The 17,415-nt window shown below is 45.6% G+C and overlaps 1 protein-coding gene across 7 annotated transcripts in view; it reads left to right on the top strand.

The window, feature by feature from the left end:
* The window catches only part of PHACTR4 (phosphatase and actin regulator 4), a 149,493-nt gene that overhangs the window by 61,689 nt on the left and 70,389 nt on the right, over positions 1 to 17,415 (top strand). For 5 of the 7 annotated variants that reach the window (XM_030217618.1, XM_030217611.1, XM_030217614.1 and 2 more), the window contains exon 2: positions 4,000 to 4,045. In XM_030217618.1, coding sequence (XP_030073478.1) covers positions 4,030 to 4,045 — 16 coding nt within the window. In that variant the 5' untranslated portion in view covers positions 4,000 to 4,029. Of the gene's footprint in view, positions 1 to 3,999; positions 4,046 to 6,503; positions 6,528 to 15,696; positions 15,772 to 17,415 lie in introns of those variants that run through there. The other 2 variants (XM_030217617.1, XM_030217616.1) reach the window with 2 other exon arrangements.

Below are 17,415 nucleotides of genomic sequence, written 5' to 3'. Positions count from 1 at the left end.
GACTGTTCTGAAAAAATTCGTCATGAGCGCTGCTCGCACTGTTAGTAGTATAAATGAAAAAGAGCTGCACGGTCCATCCAGTCTGCCCAACAAGACAAACTCATATGTGTATACCTTACCTTATTCAGGGCACAGACCGTACAAGTCTGCCCAGCAGTATTTCCCGCCTCCCAACCACCAGTTCCGCCTCCCATCACCGGCTCTGGCACAGACCGTATAAGTCTGCCCTCCGCTATCCTCGCCTCCCAACCACCAACCCCTCTTCCCCCCACCTGCTCCGCCACCCAATTTCGGCTAAGCTTCTGAGGATCCATTCCTTCTGCACAGGATTCCTTTATGCATATCCCACGCATGTTTGAATTCCGTTACCGTTTTCATCTCCACCACCTCCCGCGGGAGGGCATTCCAAGCGTCACCACCCTCTCTGCCACAACCCAGAGAACTGTGCAGAAGGTAGTACAATGCAGGAACTTGAACGCCAGGCCTGAGGAGATACAGAGGGGTTGCTTGTTTCTTCTGCAGCTGCATCTGTGCGTTTAATGCTTTTGCTGTGAGCGTGGTGGCACCCACAACTTTAAGACAGTTCTGCGCATGGGTCTGAGCAGAAAAAAAAATTGCATCTGTGCATGCGCTGGAACGTTCTGCACATAAATAGCATCGCAACAATTTCATGCACAAAGGTTTGTGATGCTGATTTCTTGTGCGTAAATAACATTCCAGCACATGCGCAGATTAGATTTTTTTCTTGGACTCGTTCACAATACTGTGAGCATCAAATTTGCATACGATTCGATTAGCTTGCTACATCAGCGAGCAAAACTTTGGCGTTAACATTTGTGTTAGAAGCTAAGTGCCCATCCACCAATGCATGGCTCTAACTTGAGCTTTTGCACATCAGCAAGTTCAAATGGTTACTTGCTCCTTGTGATCTTGGGCAAGTCGCTTAACCCTCGTTTGGCTCAGGTACAAAACTAGAGCTAGTTACAGCTCAATCCCATTATAACGTGAATCTGCTTATAATGCGATTCAAGCGTGTCTCCCGATTTTTATTAACGGGAAACAGCACGATATGATAATGCTGAAGCCGTCACCACTCAGAGCGGAACACGCCGAATCATACCTCCTCGGCTCAAAGGAATGTCTGAAACCTCAAATAAACGTAAAAAGTATAGTTTAGAAGAAAAAATTGCTGCGCTCTGTAGAATCAGATCTGGAGTCCAGCAGACCCAAGTGCAGTTAACGAGTCAGCAGTTTGTGGACGGAAAAAAGGAGGAGGAGAAATTTCTTGAAACAGAAAAGGTAGATTATCTTTCAGATTTACAATTAAAACGTTTGATTGAAATCGAAAGGGATGTTGGAAATCTCAAACATATTATTTATTCTTGTTCATTTGTTCAAGATTATTGGAACTCTGTATGGAACACAAGTATCATCTACCTTGAATATTCAAGATGTTTTAACATATAACATAGTCATATTTGGATCCCTAATGATACAATCACCACTAGACAAATATCAAGCACAATTATTAGACATAATGTTACATCAAGCCTTAAGAACCCTTTTCTTTTGTTGGAAAGACCTTACCAAAGTAACGTATTTAACTTGGTGGAATTCTGTGTGTATATTAGCTAAATATGAATATGCTGCGGGTGAAAAACATAACTCACTTGTTAAATACAATAAAATATGGACTTCTTTACTAGATCAACTACATAATAACCTCTCTTAGAGTTGAATTTATGTATGATCATGACTTGTTATAGCAATAATTCTTGTATAATCTTAGTCTGAACATGTATGCTGATGCTTTGTTATTGTTAATCTGTTATGCTGGTTATTTGCTTTTATTTTAGCCATTTGTTATTGACTACAAAACACAATAAAAATATTGGAACAAAAAAAAAAAGAAGAAAAGAGATGCAATGAAACAGTCAACCCCTCGATATGTTTTTTAAACAAGAAATGTTAAGTTACATTTATGCTTAGATGAGGCATAATTCATTTGTTTGAACAAATATAGTGCATTATGTTTTCCCTTTACGATAAAAGATTGACACATGGTTTATGTAAAATACAAGCCGTAAAGCCCGTTACAACTGGCACAATTTCTGTTGTATGTAATGAAATAGCAAACGGGCAAGATTTTTTATTTGTGAAATGTAATTTAAAAATTGATGAACGTAATGTCAGTTGATGTGTATAGTACAAGTTTATATACTATGTTCTTTGTGTAAACAGCATTAGGTCCTTCAGAATTTGAACCTTGTTATTGTTTGACTTATATTATTTCCAATATCACTTATTGTTCAAAGAGAGAGAGAGAGAGCGTCTGTCTGAGAGAGAGAGCATCTGTCTGAGAGAGAGAGAGCGTCTGTGTCTGAGAGAGCGTCTGTCTGAGAGAGAGAGAATCATTCTGAGAGAGAGAGCGTCTGTCATAGAGTGTCTGTGTGTGAGAGAGAGAGCGTCTGAGAGAGAGATCATCTGTGAGAGAGAGAGAGAATCTTTCTGAGAGAGCGTCTGTCATAGAGCATCTGTGCAAGAGAGAGCATCTTTCTGAGAGAGAGTCTGTGTGTGTGATAGAGCAAGCGTCTGTCAGAGAGAGAGAGAGAGAGAGAGGGAGAGCGTCTGTCAGAGAGAGAGGGAGAGCGTCTGTTTGAGAGAGAGAGAGAGAGAGCGTCAGACAGCGAGAGAGAGGGTGTGTCTGAGAGAGAGAGCGAGAGTCTTTCTGAGAGAGAGAGTCTGTGTGTGTGTGTGTGTGTGAGAGAGAGCATCTGTGACAAAATGATGGCGATTGAAAGCGGGTCCCAGGAGTGAACGACCTGATCGGGGAAGGGCAGTGGGAAGACTCACGGAGAGACGGAGGCGAAATGTTGGACTCGGATAGTCTATGAAAGCGAGCGGCGGTTGTGCGGGAAGGCTGGAAGGGCAGTTAATAAGCGAGCCAGCACTATCCCCGCCTCCCAACCACCAGCCCCGCCTCCCACCACCAGCTCTCGCACCGACCGTATAAGTCTGCCCAGGCACTATTCCCCGCCTCCCAACCACCAGCCCCCGCCTCCCACCACCGGCTCTGGCACAGACCGTATAAGTCTTGCCCAGCACTATCCCCGCCTCCCAACCACCAGCTCCGCCTCCCGATCTTGTATCCCCAATGTGATTGCTTGGACCACAAGCACCTCGTTATAACAGGGCTGAGCTGTACTAACATATGCTAATGCCATTGTTTGCTGCAGGTCCTGGTTTTATGAAATGCAGTAGCTCATGCTAGTAACTCCTAGTTAACCTGTGAGTCATCTGAGGACAGATGCCTACTGCAGGTGCCTGTAATCCTCCTTGAACTTCTGTTGAAAAGGCAGCTAAATCCAAAAGAAAGTTATATATATATCTGTGTGAAGCTTCAGCACAAAACCAATTATTGCAGAGGGAAACTTAAGTTACACAATGCAGCCTGGCCATGTGCAGGCTTAAATCCCACCAGTACGAAGTCTCTCATTACTACTACTAGAAATCATTTCTATAGCGCTACCAGTCGTACGCAGCGCTTCACAATTGAACATGAAGAAAAGACAGTCCCTGCTCAAAAGAGCTTACAATCTAAATCAGGACAGACAGGACCAATAAGAGAAGGACAGACGTCCAGCCTGTGCCGAGCATTAAAAGCTCCTTTTGACGAGGGATCCTTGTAACCCTACGGAATGCAAGGTTAACAAGGGTTCTCTTCTGTTGAGTTGGCCAGTAGGAGTTGCGCTGGTGTTAATGGGGCGCCTGGCTGATGATGGGCACTTCAGGTATAGATGTGTTTTTGGAAGTGTTGTCTTAAATGAGGCTCTGGTGGCGGGAATGCAAGCAAAGGGATTTGATAGGGGAAACAGGAGGCTTTATATCGTGTTTTGAGTGGGATGTACTAGCTGTGTTTGGTTCTGCTACAGGGCATAGTTTGATGGAATTTCTTCTTCGGAATTAAGATTGATCTCTTTTCTCTCTCCCTCTTTCTAGGAAACTTTCTTCTAGATACATACGTGTGGCATGGATGAACATATTGGTGAGTCGCCTTTTGGATATTTGTGGGGGGGGGGGGGGGGTTTAAAGAAACTTTATTCCTTCCCTACACCCCTTCCCGTGCACTCGGCTCCATGGATAAATCCTTCTTATCTGTTCCCTTCTCCATTACTGCCAACTCCAGACTTCGCGCCTTCTGTCTCGCTGCACCCTACGCCTGGAATAAACTTCCTGAGCCCCTACGTCTTGCCCCATCCTTGGCCACCTTTAAATCTAGACTGAAAGCCCACCTCTTTAACATTGCTTTGACTCGTAACCACTCGCCTCCACCTACCCTCCTCTCCTCCTTCCTGTACACATTAATTGATTTGTTTGCTTTATTTTTTGTCTATTAGATTGTAAGCTCTTTGAGCAGGGACTGTCTTTCTTCTATGTTTGTGCAGCGCTGCGTACGCCTTGTGCTATAGAAATGCTAAATAGTAGTAGTAGTAGTCTCTTGTAATCAGAGGTGATATTGTGATGTCATAATGCCTCAGTCCACCAATAAGAGCCAACCTCATCAGTGATGTCACAATGGCTTGATTGTCCTATACTTGGCTCACTTTTATTACATAGCTCTTTGAGCAGGGACTGTCTTTCTTCTATGTTTGTGCAGCGCTGCATACGCCTTGTAGCGCTATAGAAATGCTAAATAGTAGTAGTAGTAGTAGTAATTTCTTGCTTTATCAAAAATGCTTCATCAGATTCCAAAATATAAAACCTAGAAAGCTACAGAATCACTGATTAGCATCATGAGTTAAACTCATGTCCTTTGAAATTTCTATTCCCTACTTTTTAAATTTTCTTTCCATTACGTAGCTTCCCACTATTCCAGAACCTGTGGGATACTTGTGTCCATCAGCCAGCAGGTGGGAAACTGAGCTGAGACTTGGCATCCAGTCCAGCTCCTCCGTTTTTTCTATCTCCAGGAGGTGGATGGATACATTTTTCAGCCTCTGTTTCTAAGTGATTTGCTCCTGGAATAGTGGGAAGGGCCAATGGAAAGAAATTATCAGGCAAGGCCTAATTTCTCCTTGTAAACCCTCTTTCTTAGATGATATCTAGGCAAGACTGAGAACATCTAGGCCAGCAGGGGTCACAGTGGCAGCATCTGAGACGTACATTCCAACCTTGGTTGGGGGGTCAAAGGCACAATGTCAGCAGTGTGCCAACCGCTGCCAGCTCTGACAGATGGAAGACTCAAATGTGAGTCTTCTGCTCTGAATCATGGAGTCAGCCTGTGCCCTTTTAGGAGGGCGGGGGAGGGACGTTCACTTTTTTTGTTTTAAACCATTTCTAAAGCTGAGTGAGTGAGGTGGTTTAGCATGGACATTCAGCCCACATACCCACTTGGCTTTGGCAGAAATGTTTGAATAGTCTGAATTCAAACCGTTCAGAACTCTGCTGCGCGTCTTATCTTCCGCCTAGACCGATATGCTCATATCACCCCTCTCCTCAAGTCACTTCACTGGCTTCCGATCAGGTACCGCATTAGCTTCTCTTATTAACCTACAAATGCACTCAATCTGCAGCCCCTCACTACCCTCATCTCCCCTTACGCTCCTACCCGTAACCTCCGCTCACAGGACAAATCCCTCCTCTCAGTACCCTTCTCCACCACCGCCAACTCCAGGCTCCGCCCTTTCTGCCTCGCCTCACCCTATGCTTGGAATAAACTCCCTGAGCCCATATGCCAAGCCCCCTCCCTGCCCATCTTCAAATCCTTGCTCAAAGCCCACCTCTTCAATGTCGCTTTCGGCACCTAACCATTGTACCTCTATCCAGGAAATCTAGACTGCCTCAATCTTGATTGACTGCACTTTTTTCCTTTAGATTGTAAGCTCCTTCGAGCAGGGACTGTCCTCTGTGTTAAATTGTACAGTGCTGCGTAACCCTGGTAGCGCTTTATAAATGTTAAGTAGTAGTAGTAGTAATTGGGTTGAGGTTACTGCAGAATCATAGCAGGTGCCACAAGTCTGAGTGTTAGTAGGTACTTGAGGCTTCAGTAATATGCAGTTTTTCCCTCCCTGGCAGTTGCTTCTTCCAGCCCTGATTCTGCAAGGGAAAATCCTTTTTCTTAGGGGGAAAGCTTTTCCCTGAAGTAAGACTCCCCGGATGAAGAGCCGGTAAATCCCTGCTAACCCCCCCCCCCCCCCCCCCCCCCCCGCCACCACCAGTTTCGTGGAGATGGTTGTTCTCTTGTGAATTTTCAGATAAAAATCCACCCCTTACCCCCACCGACACGCATGACAGAGTGTTCCACCTTTTCCGGAGGGTGACTCTTTCTCTTGAAATATGAATGCAGCAAGATGTGTTCTCCGCCCCGTTCTGACAGCACGGGGCGGTGACCCATGTCCCAGTACCCTCGGCCTGTGTAAACGAAAAGCAGACAGATCCTGCCCCGCCCCCTCCAGCGAAACTGCTCTTACAACACTCCAGCGAAATACAAGCACAGGCTGTGGTGTGAGCAACGTGAGAATAGCAAGGTAAGGTAGTTGGATTAGAAGTGAGGCTTCATTTTATGAAACGGATACTGGGATTGGGAAGGAAGGCGGTGTTCTTGCAGAGGAGCAGTTAACAGACCTTGTCTGTGTGGCCAGAGTGAATTTCTTTTGTGCTGTAAAATGCTGTAGTCTTCAAAAGTAAAACTTGTCAGGGCATGAACACAAACTCGTTGAGTCAAATCTGCAGGAGAAGAACATGAGAAATTGCATATTGGGTCAGACCAAAGGTCCATCAAGCCCAGTAACCTGTCTTCTTAACAGTTGCCAGTTTAGGTCACAGGTACCTGGTAGGGCATTAGGAACTTTTGTGTGGTCTCAAATCCTTGCTTGCAAAATAATTTCTATAAAAGGTATCCTGACATCAAAGCTAGGATAAGGCAATTTTGAAAAATTATCTCCCTCTCCCTTATGAAAATATATAGTACCTAATTTTCCCTTTTCAAACTGTTCTTGTTTACAGTGCGGGGAAGTCCAGGTTCAGTCATTCTGCTCCTAAGTGTGCTGTACCCTAGGCAAGTGCTTGACTCTCAATCCAGTTTTCTGCAGGACCCACTACAGACGATGAATTCTGTGGTTCTGGGCTCACAATCATTTATTTGTTCTGGTTTTTTTATCTTCATTCAAGTAAAAATCATTACTTCTTAAATGTTTTTTTTTTTCTCTTTGACCCACCTCCTATAAAGTCTGACTAAAATGCAGTACTGGTACAACCCTGTGCATTTAGAAGGCCACATACAGTATGAACATGTGCAGGGTGACCTCTAGCTAGGATATTGTTTGGGGAAATTTATTTATTTCTTTTATTGCATTTGTTTGTTTTGTTACATTTGTACCCCGCGCTTTCCCCACTCATGGCAGGCTCAATGCGGCTTACATGGGGCAATGGAGGGTTAAGTGACTTGCCCAGAGTCACAAGGAGCTGCCTGTGCCTGAAGTGGGAATCGAACTCAGTTCCTCAGGACCAAAGTCCACCACCCTAACCACTAGGCCACTCCTCCACTGTTGCTACTATTTGAGATTCTACATGGAATGTTGCTATTCCACTAGCAACATTCCATGTAGAAGTCGGCCCTTGCAGATCACCAATGTGGCCGCGCAGGCTTCTGCTTCTGTGAGTCAGACTCACAGAAACAGAAGCCTGCGCAGCCTTCTACATGGAATGTTGCTAGTGGAATAGCAACATTCCATGTAGAATCTCCAATAGTAGCAACATTCTATGTAGAATCTCCAATAGTAGCAACATTCCATGTAGAATCTCCAATAGTAGCTATTTTATTTTTGTTACATTTGTACCCTGCGCTTTCCCACTCATGGCAGGCTCAATGCGGCTTACATGGGGCAATGGAGGGTTAAGTGACTTGCCCAGAGTCACAAGGAGCTGCCTGTGCCTGAAGTGGGAATCGAACTCAGCTTCTCAGGACCAAAGTCCACCACCCTAACCACTAGGCCACTCCTCCACTGTTGCTACTATTTGAGATTCTACATGGAATGTTGCTATTCCACTAGCAACATTCCATGTAGAAGTCGGCCCTTGCAGATCACCAATGTGGCCGCACAGGACGTCAGACTCACAGAAACAGAAGCCTGCGCAGCCTTCTACATGAAATGTTGCTAGTAGAATAGCAACATTCCATGTAGAATCTCCAATAGTAGCAACATTCCATGTAGAATCTCCAATAGCATCTATTTTATTTTTGTTACATTTGTACCCTGTGCTTTCCCACTCATGGCAGGCTCAATGCGGCTTACATGGGGCAATGGAGGGTTAAGTGAGTTGCCCAGAGTCACAAGGAGCTGCCTGTGCCTGAAGTGGGAATCGAACCCGGGGGCACTGCGCCTTGCTTGTCTTCAGTACCTGTTCTATCACTTGGTTCTGCCCTCCCTTGCCTTTGTAATACGCTCTGTATCTGGCCCCCACCACCTTTGCTGGTAGGAGATTTCAGGCTTCTACCACTTGCTTAGAAGTCTCTCTGTTCCCTGCAAGCCTTCCTCTTGCCACCTTTGTCGTGACCCCTTTGTCCTGGCTTATCTTTTTCTATGGAAATGCCACCACCTCTCACTTCATTGAAGCCTGTGAGATATTGCATTTTACCTAGAATTTTGGAGTGGAGGAGTAGCCTGGTGGTTAGTGCAGTGGACTTTGATCCTGGGGAACTGAGTTCGATTCCCACTGCAGCTCCTTCTGGCTCTGGGCAAGTCACTTAACCCTCCATTGCCCCTGGTACAAAATAAGTACCTGTATATACTAAACTGCTTTGAGATTCTACATGGAATGTTGCCACTATTGAAGATTCTAGATGGAATGTTGCTACTATTGGAGATTCTAGATGGAATGTTGCTACTATTGAGATTCTGTTGCTACTATTGAGATTCTACATGGAATGTTAATGTTGCTATTCCACTAGCAACATTCCATGTAGAAGCCTGCCCTTGCAGATCAGCAACGCGGCCGCGCAGGCTTCTGTTTCTGTGAGTCTGACGTCATGCTCAATGGCAGAGCAGTATACTACGCAGCTGCTTTGGAATCCATTTCAATCACGGTCAGAACAAATGGACCAACACCATTTGGCTATGATACCCCTTTCCTGTACATATGTGGACATTTTGCAGGGTGTCGGAGAGCTTGCTCTGGTCCTTGTTTGGCTGTCTGTGCATTCTTATCAGAACGAGGCACTGCAGGCCTGGTGACTTGCACAGCTCTTGCACGTCTTGTGTGGGTGGATGGATGCAGCTCTCCATCACTGTTGGCGTGCAGTCTCTCTAGGCTCTTCCTTCCTTTTGCTGTATTTGCTGACTTTTCTCCACCAAGTTGTGTTTTATTTCCTCTGACCTTGGTCTGTGTAGGTTAGCAAATTGCTTTGGCCTCAAGTGCCTCTGTCTTGGGCAGGAGGTCCTGAAATTAATAGACGAACAATGACAGTTTTCTGCCATGTCACCAGTCTAATAACGTTCTTTGAACTAGTTTCCTTTTATACCCATTGCAGCTGGACTGGAAGGTAGAAACAGCCTCTGGCCCTGAGGGAAATTCTATGTACTGATGCCTCTTGGGTTGGTTTATGACTGATCTTTTGCATTTGTGCTACATTCATACATGTATTTGATAGAAACCAGCAAGGCCCACAGTGTTAGATACTTCATCTCGTCTTCCAGACCTTCACCGCATTCAATGAAATTGAATAAATTTTCTTTTAATAGCAGCTTTTAGTACAAACCCTTGCAGTGGCCTAAGTAATGTCCGTAGGGAACCTGTTTTCACCACTAACCGGATTGCTTAAACCGCTCTGTCACACTTGGGTTCTGAGCTCTTTGAAGACGTGTCTTGATCTACTGCTGAAAGATGTAGCATTTTTGTGACTTACCATGAATATTCAGGCAATGCCCACTCGTCCGTTCCCTTCAAAACAGAACTGTGATGGGTTAGCCTTGGCTCCTGGAAGCTGGTCCAGAATGCATTTTAAATTCATTCCCGTGAAAAAAAGTGTTTGGTTAAACTTAATTCTGTGCTTTTGTTCTTCTGCGCAGACTGGATGTGCCACTTGAGATGGTCATGTGTGTGGAATTCCCCCCCCCCCCCCCCCCCCCCCCCCCGTCATCTGTTGTGTTGTGGGAAGTGATGCATGTTGCTGCCATTTTAACCAGTTGTGACACACGAGACATGACATGTTCATATATGTGACGCACTGAACAGCTAAAATTCACAGCTGAACAAGCATGTCTAAATATGTCGTTTAACTGTAAGTTAGTATGAACTAGTAAAAAAGGCCCCTTTCTGTATGAAATGAAACGGGCACCAGCAAGGGTTATCCCCCCCTCCTTTGTCCCCTCCAAGTCCCACAGCCCCTTTCCTCCTCTCCCGATTTCTTTCCAGGCCGTCCTACCTCCCTCTCCCACTCCCCTGCAAACGCGCCACTTTGTCCATAAGTTCCAGGTGTTCTCTACAGGCTGATTGGGGGTGCTGTTTTCTTTTTTTTTTTTTTTTTCTACAGGTGGTGCATTCCCCCCTCCGAGTTCCAGGCCCCCCCCCCTCTCCTCTGAGTTCCCAGCCACTCTCTCTCCTCTCTCTGTCCGTCCTCCGATTCAGACCCCCCCCGCCCCACCTCCAAAATCGCCACACCCCTCAGTCCCACAGACCCGTCCTTGCGATGCCTCCACCCAAGGCCCTCCCCTACACTGGCCCCGCCCATCCCCCTACGTGCACGTCGCCCCCCCCTCCAAAATCGCCAACCCCCTCTGCACCCTCCCCTCCCCCCTCTTACCGGGTCCCGGCGGCAGCATTGAAGAGCAAGCAGGCTCGGCGAGTCTGCTGCCTTCCTTCTCTTCGCTCTGACTCTGGTCCCGCCCTCATTTCCTGTTTCCACAAGGACAGGACCAGAATCGGAGCTCAGAGTGAAGAGAAGGGAAGGCAGCAGACTCGCCGAGCTTCTCGCTCTTCACTGCTGCCGTTGGGACCCCGGTAAGAGGGGGGTTGGCGATTTTGGAGGGGGGGGGGTGACGTGCACGTAGGGACGTCTCTGCCCGCTCCCGCTGTTCTTCAACTGTCCGCTGTTCTTTTTGTCGGTCGCGCGCATTCCCGCTCTCTCACTGGGATCGTAACCACCTCATGAGTCCTGACGTCAGGCAAGCAGGGTTCTAGTGCTGGCCAGTGATGTCAGCAGGTGGTTACGATCCCAGTGAGACACATTCGAACGTTCAAGTAGCAAATTATTATATTAGACTTGCTTATCTCTACTTATGTACTCATCTTGTATCAAAAAGCTGTATGTAACACATCAGTGCCAGATTTCTCACTCGCCATACAACAAAACAAATATATATTGAAATTCTAGTGTCACCTCAATAACAGCAACACAAAATCCCTCCACTGCCAGATACTGTGAAGCAGCACAAAAACTTGCAATTATGCTACTGAAGCTATACAGCAGACCCTGCAACATTTTTAGTTGGGGCTTGCAGTTATTGGGGGTAGTGGGGAAGCAGAATCTCAAGATTTCTGGTTTTCCCAGCTTGCTGACACTAGTGGTTGTAAAGGAAACACAGGCTTCCTGTCTACTTATTTATAGTTTATTTATTTATTTATTTAGATTTTGCTCACCACCTTTTTCAGTAGTAGCTCAAGGTGAGTTACATTCAGGTACTCTGGATATTTCTCTGTCCCAGGAGGGCTCACAATCTAAGTTTGTACCTGAGGCAATGGAGGGTTAAGTGACTTGCCCAAGATCACAGGGAGCAGCAGTGGGATTTGAACTGGCCACCTCTGGATTGCAAGACCGGTGCTCTAACCACTAGGCCACTCCTCCACTAGCAACATTCCGTGTAGAATCTCAAATAGTAGCAACATTCCATTAGGCTACTCCTCCACTAGCAACATTCCATATAGAAGCCTGCCCTTGCAGATCAGCAATGTGGCTGTGCAGGCTTCTGTTTCTGTGAGTCTGACGTCCTGCACGTACAGAAACAAAAGTGTGCACGGCTAAGTTGCTGATCTGCAAAGGCAGGCTTCTACATGGAATGTTGCTAGTGGAGTAGCAACATTAACATTCCATGTAGAATCTCAAATAGTAGCAACATTCCATGTAGAGTCTCAAGGTGAGTTACATTCAGGTACTCTGGATATTTCTCTGTCCCAGGAGGGCTCACAATCTAAGTTTGTACCTGAGGCAATGGAGGGTTAAGTGACTTGCCCAAGATCACAAGGAGCAGCAGTGGGATTTGAAACCGGCCACCTCTGGATTTCAAGACCAGTGGCTCTAACCAGTAGACCACTCCTTGCTTCCCACCTCTTGGGGACACATTAGTGTGTTCTGACACACTGGTTGAGAACCACTGTCCTTAACCCATGTTTGGGTTGTCGTCCCCCCCCCCCCCCCCCCCCCAGTATGGGCACTCATTAGGCATGTGGCTCTAATCTGTCCAAGTAGTGTAATTTTTGGGTTTCATGAGTACTGTACCTGTCCTCCACAAGAGGGCAGCTGTGCGTAGTTTCTGCAGATCTGAGCCAGGTTCCTTCCTGACAGTGGTGCAGACAGCAGTTAACCATCTGAATTACTGAATGCAAATGGCTCTGTCTGCTGCTTGGAGAAAAAGAAGAGGGGCAAATCTCCACATCTCCAAATGCAGCAAAAAAAAAAAAAAAAAAGAGGAAATGTCTAATAGGACCACAATGAAGCTGCCGACATCTTGAAAGAGTACCTCTTTGTTGACAACAGATACATTTGTACATAAGAACACATGAGATTGTTCAGAGGACTCAACATGGGCTGTCCGTTTTACTGCCTGCATCAAGAGTCCAAACACAAATCGAAATGGCAAAATTATAACAAACAACAAAGGTATATCCATGAACAAAAGAAGACGCATGTCATACAAGCAAAAATGATGTTCAAATACATATAATATAGTAACATAGTAGATGAGGGCAGAAAAAGACCTGCACGTCCATCCAGTCTGCCCAACAAGACAACTCATGTGTGCTACTTTTTGTGTATACCCTACTTTGATTTGTACCTATGCTCTTCAGGGCACAGACCGTATAAGTCTGCCCAGCACTATCCCCACCTCCCAACCCCACCAGCCCCGCCTCCCAACCACCGGCTCTGGCACAGACCGTATAAGTCTGGCCAGCACTATCCCCGCCTCCCACCACCCGGCTCTGGCACAGACTGTTATATCCCCACCTCCCCAACCACCAGCCCGCCTCCCACCACCGGCTCTGCCACCTGATCTCGACTAAGCTCCTGAGGATCCATTCCTTCTGCACAGGATTCCTTTATGCTTATCCCACGCACGTTTGAATTCTGTTACTGTTTTCATTTCCACCACTTCCCGCGGGAGGGCATTCCAAGCATCCACTACTCTCTCCGTGAAAAAATACTTCCTGACAATTTTTCTTGAGTCTGCCCCCCTTTCAATCTCATTTCATGACCTCTCGTTCCACCGCCTTCGCATCTCTGGAAAAGGTTCGTTTGCGGATTAATACCTTTCAAATATTTGAATGTCTGTATCTTATCACCCCTGTTTCTCCCTTTCCTCCAGAGTATACATGTTAGTTCGGCAAGTCTCTCCTCAACCGTCTTGTAACCGCAAATCCCATACCATTCTCGTAGCTTGGAGACTGATTTGTTAAAACAACAAAAAAAAAAACAACCACAGGTTACCATTAGAGCAATTTCTGGCTGGGCCCATGTATTACCTCTCAAGACTTCCCCTGTATTAATACCTTTGGCTGGTGGAGATCCTCAAGCCCCACCTAATGGAGACCACCTCCGCCGGGCCCCTTCCCCTTGGCTGGCTGAATACTGGTGAAGTTACTAGTACTACTACTAATTTATATAGCACTACTAGACGTACACAGTGTACTGCCAGCTGCTGCTACCAGCACCCCCCACCCATGCTCAGCTCATATGTATGAAATGAGTATGAACAGGGGGAACTAGCATCGGTGGCTGGAAGCCCCCACCCTCAAGATCATCCTTTCTGGTGCTGATGACTTCCAAATGGGTTTGTCGTGCTCGTTCCATGACGAGAATGAGCCTTGCTCATAAGCCCTAGGATAGTGGTTCCCAAGCCTGTCCTGGGAGAACCCCAGCCGCTCAGGTTTTCTGGATATCTGCAATGAATATTCATGAGATTGATTTGCATGCAGTGGAAGCAGTGCACGCAAATCAAATTTCTCTCATGTATATTCAGTGTGGATATCCAGAAAACCTGACTGGTTGAGGTTCCCCCAGGACAGGTTTGGGAACCATTTCCCTAGGGTATGATAGATGCCAACTCGGTCTCAGATTTACTGCTAGCTCCGCTCCTAGACTTCAACAATTTTTATTGATGTCATAAACCACAATACAAACAATCAGTATTTAACAAATGCGACGACAGCGCACATCGGATCCCATATCCATAATCGGCATCATCATATCATCAGTTTTTAATATTTACCACTACCCTTCCCAAGAACCTCCCCCAACAGCTTACTTTGCATCAAAGAGAACCACCACCTGGAATTCATATGGTGTAATATATCAGGGGCAACATATTGAGATGCACTTGGAAGATTTTAATCAATGTTTGATAATGCCCAAGGGAACCGGACAACTTCTGTATCTTTCTGCATGTTTTCTTGTCTCTTGGTGTACTGGAGGATCTCCTGGAGTGAAGGAGCAGTGGGCTGAGAGAAGCCACGGTTCAAAAACCCATCGCAGCTCCTTGAAATCTTGGGCAAGTCATTTAACCTGCTACTGGCTCGGGTACAAAGTTAAATTGTAAGCCCTCTGGGGACAGGAAAGCTCGTCCCTTCTGCATGTCTCTTACTGTAGAATAGCTCAGTGTTTCCCAAACCTGATCCTGGAGGCACCCCAGCCAGTCAGGTTTTCAGGATATCCACAATGAAGATTCATGAGAGATTTGCATGCGGTGGAGGCGGTGCATGCAATTCTCTCATGAATATTCATTGAGGATATCCTAAAAAACCTGACTGGGGCGCCTCTAGGACCAGGTTTGGGACCCACTGGAATAGTTGCTTGGTGTGAGACTTCTATTAGTGCTTTTTTTATGTTTTCTTGTTAACCACTATGTCTGGGTTTTCTAACCTTGAGTTTTTATTTGTTGACATGAGAATTTCCCAGGTGATCAGAAATTCACCATGGCTCCCTTCTCTGCCATTCTGTCAGGATGGTGTCCCGGTATTTTACTGGTGACACTGTTTGCGTTTACACCGTTGGAACTGGCTAAGCCATGCTACCTTACTTTGCTTGATGCTATGGTTTACAAATCCATGGCTGGCTTTCAAATATTTGAAGTATTTGCTTACATAGTGCAATTGGTGTACAGAGTGCTGTGTAAGAGAATTCCTATTGTCTGATGTCCCTTCCACTCTAAAGCTTACTCTTTAAACTTGAACATGGGAGATGAGTAACTAGCTGCAGGTCACAGGGTGAGGGATGGATTCTTCTCTGCCCCTGTCCCCGACAGGGGCATAATCACCTTTTCTTCCAGCGGTGAGCTCAGGCTCACATCTGGTAGCCTTACTTTAGAACGTCATAAGAAGGGCTGATTTAGGGACATGCTGTGAAATCACTGATGATGGGTTAAAGTGGTGGAATACTGGGAGAGGTTTTAAGTGTCATTTCGTATGAAGACAGTTGTTTTCATTGTTGGAAGACCTTGTCGTATGAAGACAGTTGTTTTCATTGTTTGGAAGATCTTGTCTTCTGGTTTCAGAAAACTTGCTGTGAGTACGTCTTGTCCTTTTGCATTATTTTGTGTACGTAGATTCTATGTATGATTTGAACGATATATGTTGAGGGACCTTGGATAGTCAAGGGTTCAACAATCTTGATTGTTGTAATGTGTGAAAAATCCAGTCTCTCAACTGGTTCTATAAATAGTTTAGAAGACACATTTCTTTTGCAGTGGGTGATGAGAGGTCCGGTAGAGGTACTGATTAAATGAGGAGACAGAAGAGCAAGCCAGACAGGTGCCTGCTGGGGGGGGGGGGGGGGGGGGGGTGCGGGCGATGGTAGTGCCTGGAGGTTACTCTTGCTCCCACTCTGGTCTCAGATTTGCAGCATTCATTTTTTTTCTTATTGCATTCCTACCTCACTCCTACTTGTCAGACAGATAGAATTGGTCTTGTGATTTCTATGAAGGAATGCCAAGTGAGCCATTACCATAACAGACAAACATGACAAAAACATGTCAATATTCCAGTCTTGAGTAGCTCCATCATGCAGAGACTGGCTTACTTGTTTATGTACAGTGTTGCATAGTGTTATAGAAATTTAGCAGTAGCGTTTTGGAATTTGGGGACACTGTGTTATAGGGTACAAATGGCAGATGACACAAAGCTATTCAAGGTTCTTATAACACGTGCAGGCTGTGAAGTATTGCAGGAAGACCTTAGGAAATTGGAAGACACGGTGTCCAAATGGGAGATGAAATTTAATGTGGACAAATGCAAGGTGTGATGCACATTGGAAAGAATAATCGAATCGTAGTTACCTGATGCCATTGGGCCATCTTGGAGGTCAGCAACCAAGGAAAAGATCTAGGTGTCGTCGTAGATAATACACTGAAATCTTCTTCTCATTGTGCAGTGCCGGCCAAAAAAAGCCAACTGTATGCTAAGAATTATTAGGAAAGGGATGGTGAATAAAACCAAAAATACTGTAATGCCTCTGTATCGCTCCATGGTGCGACCTCACCTTGAGTACTATGTTCAGTTCTAGTTGCCGTATCTCAAAAAAAGATATAGTGGAATTAGAAAAGGTTCAAAGAAGAGCAACCAGAATGATAAAGGGGATGAAACGGAAAGGCTAAGGAGGTCAGGGTTTCTTCATCTTGGAAAGAGACTGATGGGGGGGGGGGAAGGGGATGATATTACTTTGTCCTTTTTCCTTAAGGCCTACTGTGCACTTTTGTTTTTAAAATTGTAGGTCTACATAGAAATAGATTGGAGAAAGTTTAATAACCCTGTATTCTTTACAAAGACAAATAGAAAATCCTGCCAAGCTTTTCTTTTACTGTTCGAGGGACTGTGTCTGTGTTCAGATTGTACTGTTTGTCCAGGTCTGTGGTGGGATACGGTGTGTTCGGGGGCCAGTGCATGGGAACTGGGCAAGTCTTCAGCTTTGTGCCAGTCCCTACACAGCCTTACACCTAACAACTCCCCTCTGCCCTTCTCCCTCAAGGTTCTCAATAGAAATCAAACAAATAAAAACATGGAAAAGAAAATAAGATGACACCTTTTTATTGGACATAACTTATACATTTCTTGATTAGCTTTCGAAGGTTGCCCTTCTTCGTCAGATCGGAATAAGCAAATGTGATAGCTGACAGTGTATATAAGTGAAACATTCAAGCATTACTATGACAG

The sequence above is a fragment of the Microcaecilia unicolor genome, chromosome 11 (assembly GCF_901765095.1).
Source record: "Microcaecilia unicolor chromosome 11, aMicUni1.1, whole genome shotgun sequence".
Classification (NCBI taxonomy): Eukaryota; Metazoa; Chordata; class Amphibia; order Gymnophiona; family Siphonopidae; genus Microcaecilia; species Microcaecilia unicolor.
The sequence above is the reverse complement of the archived record's forward strand: the minus strand, read 5'-3'. Positions and strand labels throughout refer to the sequence as shown.